This window comes from Lichenostomus cassidix, chromosome 17, assembly GCF_008360975.1.
Source record: "Lichenostomus cassidix isolate B80296 chromosome 17, HeHo_3.0, whole genome shotgun sequence".
NCBI classification, from domain to species: Eukaryota; Metazoa; Chordata; class Aves; order Passeriformes; family Meliphagidae; genus Lichenostomus; species Lichenostomus cassidix.
This window is the reverse complement of record NC_139497.1, coordinates 8,361,846-8,375,531: the sequence shown is the minus strand read 5'-3', so window position 1 is coordinate 8,375,531 and position 13,686 is coordinate 8,361,846. Positions and strand designations below refer to the sequence as shown.

At 55.6% G+C, this 13,686-nt stretch overlaps 1 protein-coding gene across 4 annotated transcripts in view; it reads right to left on the bottom strand.

The window, feature by feature from the left end:
* WHRN (whirlin) overlaps positions 1 to 13,475 on the bottom strand; it is a 44,877-nt gene extending 31,402 nt beyond the window's left edge. For 2 of the 4 annotated variants that reach the window (XM_085076352.1, XM_085076353.1), the window contains exons 1-2: positions 12,686 to 13,475; positions 9,303 to 9,365 (exon numbers count right to left, since the gene is read on the bottom strand). In XM_085076352.1, the coding sequence (XP_084932478.1) occupies positions 9,303 to 9,365; positions 12,686 to 13,285 (663 nt within the window). In that variant the 5' untranslated portion in view covers positions 13,286 to 13,475. The remainder of the gene's footprint in view (positions 1 to 9,302; positions 9,366 to 12,685) is intronic. The other 2 variants (XM_085076354.1, XM_085076355.1) reach the window with 1 other exon arrangement.
* Between the last annotated feature and the right edge of the window lie 211 nt (positions 13,476 to 13,686).

Sequence of the window (13,686 nt, the reverse complement as noted above, 5' to 3'; positions counted from 1 at the left end):
TAGAAAGCTGGTGGGAAAAGCTGGGATTTTTCTGTTCTCTCCTGGCTGCAGCAGAGTTAAGGCAAAGCTGCTGCTGCTGCTGCTGAGAAAACACAGAGGAAACCTTTCCCATCAGGCAGGGAAAGAGCAGAGTGGGGAGGTGAGGTGGGCAGAGCTGCGCCCAGGATGGGCTGAATTCAGCACTGAGAAGCTTCTGCAGCTCTGGAGAGGAGTCAGAGCAGGGCAGGGAGCAGTGCTGGAGGAGGGCAGCACTGATCCTTGTCCAAAGCCCCTCTCCAGCTTTCTTGGAGCCTCTTTAGGCACTGGAAAGTGCTCCAAGGTCTTGCTGGAGCCTTCTGTCCAGGCTCAGCATGGATGTCAGCCTCTCAATGACCATGCTGGCAGCAAACAACACCCAGGGTGGGAAAAGCCTTAGCTCTGTTCCCAGAACTGCAAACCCTGCTATTGGAACAGCTCCTGATGCCTTCAGGGAACATTGACAGCACTGCCAGAAATTCAGCCATTTAGTTACCAGCTGCCTTCCCCAGCACAAGCAGTCAATTAATGAGTGCAATAATTACTAAATACACACATACACTCCAACCAGCATGCACAGAGATGACCTTGGGGCCCAGAGGAGGTGATTTGCAGTCGCTCTGCTGCCCCTTCAGCTTCCACTGTGAGAAGCTGACACAGGAAACTTGAATTAACACCTAGGAGTTCTCCCTGGGGACAGCTGGAAGTGCTGATCTCTCCAGAGGCCTCAGGAACATCAGCACTGCAGATCTGCTCTCAGAAAGGAGCTGTTTGGGGTTTTTTTTCCCCAAATATACATCATTTTGATGAGCTGCTCCTGCAAGGTCTCCTGTCCCCACTGAGCAGAGAAGCTGCTGAGCAAAGCTTGTGGCTGGGAAGAGCTCAAAGCAGCAGCTCCTCAGGAAAGGGTGAAACTGTCAGGAATACTGGGCTGGCTGGATCCCAGCCCTGGCCTGGCAGCACTCCTGTCCCTCCCTGCCAGAGGCACAGAGAATCCAGCTCAAAGTCCAGCATCTCCATCACAGAGCCATCTCCTTGGCTGAGAACTTGTCACATGCTCCCAAGGTCACCATGTCCTGGAGGGGCTGGCATGAGGATGGCAAACAGCCCCACCAGGATAGCTGCAGAGCACTTCCCCCCTGGGCTGCTCAGCAGCTCCAGCCCCTGCTCCTGCAGCTTCCCAATCCCTCAGAGGTGATCTCCTCCCTCCCTGCAGGCACACAGAGCTCAGCTGGGCTGCCAGAGCTCCTCACCACCCTCCATCCTGCCCAGCTCTCCCTGGGACGATGGAGCAAGTTCGGAGCCCTCTGCCCACCCCAGGGGACAGCTCTGCCATGGGCTCTGTGGCCCTGCCAGGCTGCAGGGTGGGCTGACCTCTATGGCACTCAAGGAGCTGAGGGTGCAGGGACCCTTGTCACCTACCCCAGAGCCACCAGGGCAGGGTGACCCCTGCGAGGTGGGGTACAGAACCCCCTGAAAGGATCGTTGTTCATCCAGACTGAAGGCATCTCTAGAGAACCTCTTTGAAGGCTGCACAGCATCGCCTGCTGAATGCTGTGTCCAGTTCTGGGCCACTCAGTTCAGGAAGAACTGGAGAGTGCCCAGGGAAGGGAACAGAGCTGGGAAGGGCTGGAGCAGCAGGAGAGGCTGAGGGAGCTGGGAAAGGAGCTCAGCCTGGAGCAAAGGAGGCTCAGGGGGACCTTGTGGCTCTGCACAGCTGCTGACAGGAGGGGACAGCCAGGGGGGGTCAGGCTGTGCTCCAGGGAACAGGGACAGGAGGAGAGAGAACAGCCTCAGGCTGGGCCAGGGGAGGCTCAGGGTGGACAGCAGCAGGAATTTCTTCACAAAAAGGGTGATTAAACACTGGAAGGGGCTGCCCAGGGAGGTGCTGCAGTCCCATCCCTGGAGGTGTCTAAGGAAAGGCTGGACGTGGCACAGAGATCCCCTTCCCTCCTTAAAGACTCCATGCTGAAAGCAGAGGAGAAAGGAGCAAAGAAAACCCTCTGGGGTTTGTAGCACACCGAGGAGACACCAGGCACAGCAGAAAGCAGCAGGGACAGGGAGAGGTTCCATGGCACCGTGCAGTGTCACAGCCTGCCCCAGGCCAGGGCAGGGGTGCCTGATGGAGCCTGGCACAGACATTTAGCCTCAGCCAAATGTCATCCCCTGGCAGGGCAGGAAGAGCAGCAGGAACAGCTCTCTGGAGGCACTGGGAGGCTGGCAGGGATGAGAGGCCAGAGATTTACAAGAGCATTTTTATGTCCCCCTGCAGCTGCCTTGACAGGGCCACCGGGAGCACATCTCAGGCCACCAGGAGCAGATGTCAGGCTGCAGGGAGATGTTTTATGCATGAAGGTGACAGCAGAGAGCCCGAGGGGAGGGAGCAGCTGCACAGCTGGAGGCAGCAGGACTAGCCAGGCCTCCCTGGCAGCTCCATACAGAGGGGACATGGCAGGGAACAGAAGCTGGCAGTGCTCACCAGGACACTGCTGGTGACAGTGAGCTGCAGCAGGCTGGGGACACTCTGGGGAGTCCTTGGTACATTTACTGAGCTGTCTCAAGCAGTTTCCTGCCCAGCACAGAGCTTCCTTCCCAAAAAACTCGCACTGCTAAAGCCCAGGGCAGGGCTGGAAGAGAAGCTCATCAGAGACCTTCCCTGCCTTTAGGAGCCCTTCAGGACACAGCTTTGGATCTGGTCACCTGGTGACCTGCACCTTTAGGAGACCTTTCGGGTGACCACAGGTGGGGGAGGACAATGACACTCACAAAAAGTTTTAAGGGACTTTCAAAGGGACTTTTCCCAAGGCCATGTGGTGATAGGACAGGAAGGAATGGCTTCTTGCTGAAGGATGGTAAAATCAGATGGGATATTGGGATGAAACTGTTCCCTGTGAGGAGCACAAACCCTTTCCCCAACCTGGTGATGACTAAACTCAGTTCTGCTCAAACATCTGAGCTCCCGAGAAGCATTTTTTCCACCAGGCTCCTTAAACTGCAGCTGCCATGGCTGTGAGATGAGAGGGAAGCAGTTTTCCCTCGTTTTCCCTGAGATACCAGCATGGCATGTGCTCCACACTGAAGCTCAGCAGGCACAGGGACAGGATCTGGCACAGACCTCCAAACCCTTTGTGCCTCCACACTCTGAACCAGACTTGACCAAAGTGCTTGGCAGCAGGAGCTGCAGAGTGATGAGGCACCAGGTGAGCCAAGGGGGAGAAGCTTCCACCTGCATCCAAACCAGGCCAGAACCCACCAGCAGTGCTGTGCTGAGCTTTGGGAGAGCAGAGCTCCCATCCACCTCCCTGCACAGGCAGAAATGCTGCACTGATGGGCACTCCAAACCTCCCTGGGCAGCTCCTGCCAAGGCCTGAGCACCCTTTCCATGGAGAAATTCCTCCTGCTGTCCACCCTGAGCCTCCCCTGCCCAGCCTGAGGCTGTTCCCTCTCCTGCTGTCCCTGTTCCCTGGAGCACAGCCTGACCCCCTGGCTGTCCCCTCCTGTCAGCAGCTGTGCAGAGCCACAAGGTCCCCCTGAGCCTCCTTTGCTCCAGGCTGAGCTCCTTTCCAGCTCCCTCAGCCTCTCCTGCTGCTCCAGCCCTTCCCAGCTCCATTCCCTTCCTGGAGGAGCTCCAACTCCTCCATGTCCTTCCTGAACTGAGTGGCCCAGAGCTGGACACAGTCCTTGAGGCATTGCCCCAGCAGTGCCCAGCACAGGGGGACATTCCCAAAGGACAGGCTCTGGATGGGAGTTCCACCAGGGACAACTTCTTCCTCCCAGCCACAACCTGTCCTGTGTGCAGTGCCTGCAGAGATAACCCCACAAACCCCCAGCAGAGCTCATCCTGCAAGTTATTTGGGAAATCCCATTATCTGATGGGCAAACTGAACCTCACCCAGCCACCACTAAACAACAAATTCCACCTCCTTAATCCCCTCTGCAGAATCACACAGTGCAGGTTTCATCTCCACCTCCTTTCTCAGGCCATTCCAGGGATTTGCTGGGTGCTTTCAGTGCTGCTGGGTTTTGCTCCAGCCTCGGCTAAGATTTGGCTTTGCCTCACCTCTGAAGTGTTTGAGGAGCGTGGGGTGGGAGGTTTAGGAATGGCACCACAGCAGGCAAGCACACCTGCCAGCAGCCTAGCTTAAAGAAATCATTGGTTTGAACCTGGGAATTAGTGCCAAAACCTTTAGCAGGGAAACAGTCACCAACTGGCCAGAAATGTCAGCAGAAGCAGCAAGTGCCAGAGAGAGGAGCAGATTGATTCCACGAGGCCACTGATCCCCTAACAACACTCCATTTAATTATCTGTCAAGCTCCATGAGAGGGAAGGAGATCGTTTAAACTGATCAAAAGAGGAAACACACATCTCATGTGCCACAGTTACCTTTTAAAAACCCCATAGAACCCAAACAACTCCCAGTCCATCCTGTTCTTTCCCAGGATCCAGCCTGGCAGCTGCCACCCCTCTGCAACCCTGCCAGTCCCACACCTTCACCATTCCCCCCTCACTTCTCCCACTCCTCAGCAGCCCGGAAAGGCTGTGACAAAGCATCTTCAAAAATCCCCCCAGAAGGAGCCCAGATGTCAGGAATCAACAGCAATTAGCCGCCAGGATCCTCCTGGCAGGGCCACAGCCCCTCATTGACCTTCCCCGCTAATGAAAGGAGCAATCGGCTCCCATGGAGCCGGGAGTGGGCAGATCCCAGTTGGATACCGGGAGCATTCACTGAGCCATCCTCCCCCTCGCCACAGCCTCGAGCTGCTTTTTCTTCCGGCAGGAACAGCCTCGCCGGAGCTGGTTTGGCTCTGGGATAATGGGTATGGGATAATGGCTCTGGGATAATGGGCATCGCTCCGCTGGCGAGCTCCAAAGGTCAGTGCAGAGGTTATCAATCACTGAAACGCCAGGAATTGGGCAGCAAGTCCCAGAAAAAGTAAGGCACGGGCTTGGAGTGAAGCTGCAAAGAAAGAAACGCTGAGGTACCACAGGAGGGAGGCAGAGGGAGCTTTTACAGCACATTCCGGCAGCCTGCAGGCAGCGATCGGCAGAAGTTTGTCCAGCCGCTGTTCCCTGCTCCATCCCGGGGTGCTCCTGCTGGGCTCAGGTGGGTTTAGACTTGTGGGATCAGATGGGTTGAGCAAAACAATCCTGCTGGCAGTGGGAATGAACCCTGTGGCTGCTGGGGAGGGGAGTGCAGGGACAGGACCTCAGCAGCTTTTACGGGGAGAGGGATTGAGCCACAGCAGCTAAAAGGCTCCTCTGCCAAGACAGGGCAGCAGGCAGAGGCACTTCCTGCCCTAAAAAGTTTGCTCCAGGGATAATCTGCAGGCAGGATGGATGAAAGGCTATTGCAGCTCCCACTACACAACTGGTTAAGGCCAAATTTGCCAGGTAAAGCAGGGAGAGGCTGTCCCCTGCCCCAGACTGCAGTTGGAAATTAGATATTTTGGATCAAGTGTTGCTCAGAGAAGCTGTGGCTGCCCCTGGATCCCAGGAAGTGTCCAAGGATGGGGTTTGCAGCAAACTGGACAGTTGAAGATGTCCCTTCCCGTGGAACTGGATGAGCTTTAAGGTCCCTTCCAACCCAAACCAGCCTGTGATTCCATGATTTTGAGTGTATCCCATCCCCACACTGCCTGACAAACCCAGGGAGCTGGGAGCCTGGAATGCTCTGATGTGGGCAAACAACTCATCCCCGTGTGGGAATGGAGAGAAGCAGAACATGGAAAAGGTGACCCAGAGGCAGGTGGGGACAGCAGGACACTCTCAGGAAGGCTGGGGGACTCCAGAGGGAGGGACAGCAGAGGGTACCACAGCCCGGGGGATGAGGGGTGTGACAGAGCCTCCCCGCAGGGGGACAAGTGGCAATTGCAGGCTCAGTCCAACCTCTCCCGCTCTGCCGAGGCAAAGGTGACAGCAGTTGGGCTTTCAAGCAGTGGCACTTATGCAAATCAATGCAGATCGAGGCATAATTATGGTGATTGCACACATCTAGCCCCAAGGCATCAGGAAGCCCATGTTCCTTTCACCTGGAAAGGTCGAGTGAAATCATCGCTCCAGCATCTTCTCCCCCAGCCCTCCGAGGGCTGACAGCTCCCCATGCCCACCCTGCAGCCTCCCAGCCCTCCCAGCTGCTCCCTGCCCACTGCAGCCCTCAGGCAAGCCTGGTATCATTAGAAGAAGAGCAGAAAACTCCACATAATTGTGGAAATCAAACCAAACCAAAGCTGCTGGGATGCTTTCAGGGCAGGAGGGAGGCATTAGGGAAGTGGAGATTAAAGCACTGCCTCCTGCTTCCTCGGGTCTCCTCCTTCTGCTCCACACCAAGCAGCGCTGGGAGCTGTGATGTGAAACACCAAGGGCATGTTGTCTAAACAAGATTAGTTCTTTGGTGGAAAAACTTCGGAAGAATCGATGTGGGGGAAGTGAGGAGGACTCTGGATTGAGCACTGAGGACATCCAGGCAGAGCCTGCACGGAGCAGAGTCCCCTCCAGCCCCTCTGCCAGCACCTCCCACCCTGAGGGGCTCTGAGACAATTCCTGAGCCCAGCAAGAAGCAGCTGGCAGGACCTGAGCTCCTCCAGGGCTCTGCTTCACCTGGATTTACCAAATACTTGGTGCTCGTGACAGGGAGAACTCACAGAGCATCCAGTCAAAAGGACCCAAGGCAAATCACATCAGCAGATGCTTTGTCACTTTAACTGAGGGCATTTAGAGCTGAATAATTCTCCGTGGCATTGAGGGAAGTGTCAAGAAAATCCATTGTCTTCCCTGAGGACAGAGGAACTGGGTATAGAATATTTTAATTCACCACTTCTGACACTTGTGTTTTCTTCCAATGGGCACTAGAAGGAAATAAGCTTTTATCCTTCAGGTTATCTTATCAATTTCTCTGCTGAGGCAAAACTGTTTATTTCCAAGGAGCTCACTAAATAACATCGATGCTGCAAGAACTCCAGGCTGCCCTGACAATGCTAACCCTGATGAACAAGGCAGTCCTGCTGCCAACTCCTATCATCCTTGCATTATGAGGAGAGGAGAGATTAAGGCACTCATTCCAATCTTTTGCATCAGTATAAAGCCATTTGATTTCATTAGAGCTGATTGTGATTTGCTGGTGAAATGAAGGGAAACAGATGACTGAGTAACTTGCCCACGGAGGGAGATCAGTGGCACGAGCAACTGCTAACCCAGGTGGGACAGCTGAACCCACATTCCCACAGCCCCTGGCTGGGTGTGCAGGCTCTCCCCACCCCAAGGCACACCAGGCATTCATTAATTAGTTAATTTGGAAGCTCAGATGAGCTCACAGTGACTGTCCAGCGCTCAAACCTGCTCCACCACAGCTCCAGCTCTGCCCCCGAAACCAGGAACATCCCTCACCACATCCCTGCTCTGCCACTGCCACTGCCAGGAGCCCTTAATGAGCACCAGAAGTCATTTTAAATGCAGATGCCTCCAAGTTCAAGAGTTGGAGGTTTTCCCTCTCCCTTTTTCCTACAGGGAGATCCTGCTGCCTTTACACTTCCCACCCTCTCTCTCTGAGCTCAGCTGACTCCGGGAGGTGAAATGGAAACTGCAGGGCAGAAGGGCAGAGCAGGAGCCCTGGCATGGCACAGCACCTGCCTGCTAAGCTGTGAGTGCTTTTTTGAGTGCACTTCTTGGGCTTTTTGTTTCCAAACAGATGCAGAGATGAAGGCAGAGATTGGCACTCTAACTATTGGGGTAGATGCTAGTCACATCCTCCTTTTCCATGCTCCAGCTCCCCGAGCTCCCCAGGGAAGGGGAGAAGTTTCAAGCCTTTCTTTAGTGCCTTCTAAAAATATAGAGGCGGCGATAAGGACGCAGCAGTTAAAGGAGCATGGCTGGTATCTGCTCAGGATCAGGGATCAATGGATTGCCTGCACTCCTCAGTCATCCCAGCCGTGCCTGTGGGTGATCATCCACTGCTCCAAGGTCCTGGAAGGGTCAAAACCCAGCCCAACCAAGCTGCATTCATTCCTCTGAGTGGTGATTAAATAAGTAGTGTCAAGTCACAATAATCAATTCATTGAGCATCACAAGAAACAATGAAATGAAATTTGCTTTACTGTAAGCTGTCTGGAAAGGAAAATGGCTCTAAATATGTTTCTGAGGCTCAGGGCTGCACATCTCTTCTGTCATTTCTCAGAGGTCTTTTAGCAATCCCACACCTGGGGCCTTTTCTGCCTCTTCTGAAATATTACAGTCTCTGAAGAGATCGCCTTGTTTGCCAGCATGAAAAACCACAGCAACAGGACATAAAAGGAATTTTAATCTCCTTTTAATTATTTTTAAATGGCCACTTGACACTTCCATCGGAGCAGGAGATGGAAAGGCTGGAGGGAGTGAAAAGCTCTGCTTGAACAGAGAGATGGTGGTGGCTGGGGATGAGAAGGGATGGGATCTCTGTCCATCCCAGCCTGGGGATGTGCTGTGATCTCCCTCCCTTCAGGCAGGGCAGTCACAGAGACACACAGGACAGGCTGGCAGTGCCACATCCTGGACCTTCTGCCCTGTCAGCCACAGCTTGCCTCATGCCAAGCTGTCCCCAAACCCCTCCATGCCTGCAGCCAAGCCCCAGCCTCTCTCCACTGCTGAAAAACCCAAGACAGGCAACCTGAACTACCCCAGTTCCTTCAGAATAAACTTAATTCCAGCCCAGTGACAGCAAAGCCATCCCAGATTTACACCAAAAACTCAAACTGCCCAAGCCCAGCACACAGAAATTAGTGGAGTTTGGGTGATTTTGGTCAAGCTGATCCAGATTTGCCCAGCTGTCAGCAGGAACAGCAGAGCCAATGGAGTCAGTGCAGCTCTTTAGGGCTGGGGTAGCTCATTAAGCCAAATCCTAAATCAGGAATGAGCCATCTTTCCACTTTCTTTCGTCCCCTCCCTCCCTAGATGTCCTTTTATTCAAAGGACACAAAAAATTCACTGCAAAGCAACAAAAGTAAGGGGTGGGGAGGGAAAAGAGAATGTGAATTTAATGTCATCCCCAGAGTATTGGAGAAACACCTCCCTGGGTAACATTTAGATGGTCTAAAGCCACAAACGCCTTGATTTTAAACCCGCTGGGTAAAACATGATAATTTATCAATACAAACTTTCAGCACAACTGCTAAAACATAGCAGTTATACTATATATACGTAGTAAAATAAATATAAATATAGTGTATAGACACAGTATAATGTCCTAAATAACAAGGCTGATAAAAGCCAAGCGAGCTCTAAAATTATGGCAGACAACACAAACTTCTCCACTTACCCCATAATTCAAATGCTGGTGATCTTTCACTAAAGTGCACTCTTGAATGCTGCAATGATGGAGCTGTAATTGTAATGGAGTCATTTAATTTGGATTTGGATGAAACAGCCGAGCGCCGAGGAGACAAGGCATAAAACTCTCGTGCTCACATAAAGGTTAAGAAGCTGGTCATTAAGGGAATTGATTTGGAGTGCTGAGCTAATCCTGTGGTTGAAGTCGGAACGCCACTCTTTATCTAATTCACACTAAAACATCTGCAAACACTGCACTGCTCACGGGCCAGCAGTCAGCTTGGAGTTGGACATCACACAGGTCACTGCTTGTGTTCTCTCTGCCCAGTGCTGTGGCAGTTCTCATCTGCTGCGGGGTGCATCACTGAGTGATGCCTGAAAACACCAGGAGTAAACAGAAATTGCTGCTACCCCACTGGCAGCACCTCTGTCTTCCTCGAGAGGAGGGATAAAAGCAGCTGGGCTGCTCCTGCATGGCCAGACATGCACGGAAAGGCAACAGAGCTAGCACGGCTTGTGAAAGGAACGCAGAGGCTGCTGTGGGAATGCTCATCCAAGGCTGCACAAACAAATCCTGACGTTGTGTTTATTCCCTGCTCTGCCCGAGCAGCTGCCTCGCTGCCACAGCCACAGCCAGGCACCTCGAGCAGCCCGAGAGGCACAAAGTGGGTCTGTGGCTCGGGAAGTTTGTCACGCTCAGCCCGGGGAGCGCGATGTGAAACCATCAGCCCTCCAGAGCCCTGCGCTCAACAGAGCCCAACAACGAGCTGTGACAACTGCTGTCAGCACAGCACGTTGGGACCGTGATGGATGGCGGGGCTGGGCTGGACAGACAGCTGCTGGCTGCAGGACAGGCGGGAGGGGAGCGCAGCAGGAGCCGGAGCAGCGCTGCACACGCAGGGCTGGAGCTGAGCTCTGAGCACACACCTTCTGGCTGAGGGAGCTCAGCACAGCCCCTGCTCTGGAGCAGCAGGCAGAGTCTGAGATCAGCTACACAGCCACGGGCTGTGCTAACAAAGTCTCTCTCCTCAGCTGTCTGTCTCTGCATTTGATCCCGAAAGCAGCGTATGTTCGAATTCCAGGAGCAAACCCAGCTCTGGGTTGTCACAGAATCACAGAACTGTCTGAGCTGGAAGGCATCACAAGGATCAGTGAGTTAACTGAACAGCCACTAAAGGGATCAAATCCCCAGTGCTGGGGTATGAGCACTATGCTCTGACCAACTGAGCTGACGTTCCTCTCTTCACTGACCCACTCCAGGGCAGCCCAAGAGCCACCAGTGAGGAGAGCAGGACACAGCGAGGTTTGCTCTGCCTGAGGCCACCAGACCATGGCCAGAAGCCTCTGCAGAGCTGTCAATGCACCCAGCCTGAGCCCCAGACCCCAGGCTTCAAGGGGAAGCAGAGAGCACAGGATCAAGCCACCCATCACCATCCCTGCAGCTCTGACACTCTGATTGACACCCAAAATATTAACTGTACCTTAAACCTTCAAATGCTGCCCCTGAGCGTCGCTGAACACGATCTGCTCTTCATTTCCCCCTTCCAAATGCAGCATCTGAGGGCAAATTAACACTTGCTTCATTTTAGAATCTCCAAAGGATTTATTAGAGCTGTACTGTAAATCACTCTGCGACTCTTCCCAAGCAAAATGTTTCCACCACCACAATGTGGCTCATAAATGTAACCCAGGGGCTCAAGAAGGTGCCAACACAGAGCGAGTGACGAATTTGTTGTTGAAAGAAGTTCAGCTCACAAGGAGACAATTTCTGAGCTGCTTTTTCCTATCAGGCTCCTATTAACAAAATATAGCTCTTGGCAAGCCACATCCTCCAGGAATTATTTCTGTGCAGGAAGCACTTAGTTTCACTCAAAATTAATAATGTCTAAAAGGCATCAATTACATTATATTAGAGAACAAACAGAAAGTGATGTGAATTACCCAGCAGAGTGGGATGAGTTGGAGATGAAGTCATGGAGCAGAGCATTCCTGACACCTGGTTCCTCTCCATCCCAACACCACAACCAAAATGTGGGGGATTTGCAATCTCCGAGGCACAAAATTGCAGAGTAACGACTGAAAGCTTACACTGTTGTTGTCCCATCATTAGGAGCAAGAAAGAAGAATTCCTACAAATCTTTCCTCTGGTCTCCAGATTACCAAGGACTCATTTCCAGCCTGGAAGTCGTGCCCTTGCCCGGGGCACTGATTTAAGCCGGGGCAGGGAACCCACAGGCCGGCAGGGAGGAACTGTTCAAGGCTGTGCAAGATTAATGTGCTGTCAGAGGAACGCTCCACATGGAACAGGCTCCCAACAGAACCACTTGAGCTTATTATGGAAAAATTAAAGCACAAACAGCTGGAGAACAGCCTTGTCATGCCAGATCCCAGCTCTCCACACGCTGCCTACAAATTGCTGCTCTAAAAGTCAATTCTCCTGCTCGATAGGTTTGTGCCTCGGGAATGCTCCGAGTGGAGCCCACCAGCCACAAGATCGGCTCTGGGAAGGGTTTGGGTCACTCAGTCATAGATTTGCCTCAAAACACCGGGTTTCAGGTGAAAATCCCACAGTTTATGGAGTTCTCCTCCCACATTAAAGCTTTTATCGATAGCCCCCATGCTGTTATGGACCACAACAGGTCTCCAGGGCATATGGAGCCGTGCTGGGAGAGCAGGAGCCCTTCAGTTGTGTAACTGTTCTCCTTCTCCCCCTGGAATATTCAGAGGGGGATCGGGGATCTGCTCCTGCTCCGGGCACGATGCAGCCCTCAGGGGGCTGCTCTGCTTCTCCGTGCCTCAGTTTCCCCATTTTTGCGAGCAGAAACCCAATAGAGCGGCTGGAGTTCATCCCTTCAAACCCGGCTCCCGCAGATTTCCAGCTTCCACGAGCTTCTCAAGCTGCAAGCGAGCCACGAGCAGCACGGCTGCGTTTCAGAGACGCGACAAAAGAGCGGGACGAGCCTGCCGTGCCCGGAGCCACCCCGGCAGCTCGGTCCCGGCCGGGCTATCAGCGGGCACCGCTATTCCCACCGCAAACTTTCCGCCCGGGCTCCGCGCAAGGCTGGTCCCGCACGGTGTCGCCGGCGCGATGTAAAGCCGGAGCGACTCCGCTCCGCCGAGGGCTGCGGGTTCCCAGCGCCGCGTCCTGGAGAGGCACCGGGGGGCTCCGGTCCCACCGGCTGATGGGGATGGAGCAGCGCATGGAGCCGGGGAGGGATGAGGCAGGACGGGGCGCACGGGGACGACTGCCAGGGAGGGAAGGAAGGAGCGGGGGGACACGGACAGGCACCGGAGAGGGACGGGGCGCGCAGCGGAGCCCGGGACGAGGCGGGATGGAGGAAATATCCGGAGCCCGGTGCGGAGCCGCCTCACCTTGACCGCCTCGGCGTGGGTCACCCTGTCCAGGGACTTGCCGTTGACCCCCAGGATCTGATCGCCGACGCGCAGCCCCTCCCGCTCGGCCAGCGAGCCCGGTTCCACCAGCGACACGTAGATGCCCACGCCGTGCTCGGCGCCGCCGCGGATGCTGAAGCCCAGACCCTCGTGGGCTTTGCTCCGGCGCAGCGTCACCTGCCGCAGCTCGCCCGGGACCACCGGCGGCGGGGCGGGGGGCGGCGGGGGGCGGCCGGGCGGCGGCAGGTAGGGCCCCTCGGCCGTGTACTGGTCGAAGAGGAGCTGGTCGGAGCGCGGCAGGACGAGGCGCAGCAGCGGCAGCAGCTGCCGGCGGCGGGGCCCGTCGAGCAGGGCGCGCAGGGAGCGCACCAGGTCGCAGACGTTGCGGCGGCCGTGGTAGGCGTTGAGGCAGAGGATGAAGCGCTCCCGCTCCGCCTCGCTCAGCAGCGCCGTGAGCGCCTGGTGCAGCCGCCGCACGTTGGCCGAGAGCGGCCGCGGAGCCGGCCCTGCCGCCGAGCCCAGCGAGCCCGACGAGGAGGAGGAGGAGTGCACGGACACGCCGTCCAGCTCCGCGCTCATCGCCGCGGCACCGGCAGCGCACCGGGGGATGCTGCTGTCGGAGCGCGCCACGCCGGGCAGGAGCGGAGCGGAGCCGGGCAGGAGCAGACCCAAGGCGGGCAGGAGCGCAGCCCCCCGGGCAGCACCGATGCCGACCGGCCCCGCCGCCCCTGCACCTGTCCGTGCGCTCGCCGGCGGCTCCCCAGGAAGTGACGCGGCCGCCGTTGCCGGGAGACGGGTTATACAGAGCGGCCCCGGCGGCGGGACCGGACCCCCCCGCCCCGCCCCAGCGCCCGCCCCCGCGGGACCCGCAATTAGCGCTCCCGCTCATCAGCGCCCATCGGCGCTCACCGCCCCGGGCCGAGCCCTGCCCGCCGCTCCGTGCGGCTGGCAGTGCGCAGGATGGAAAGTCCCGCCGCTCC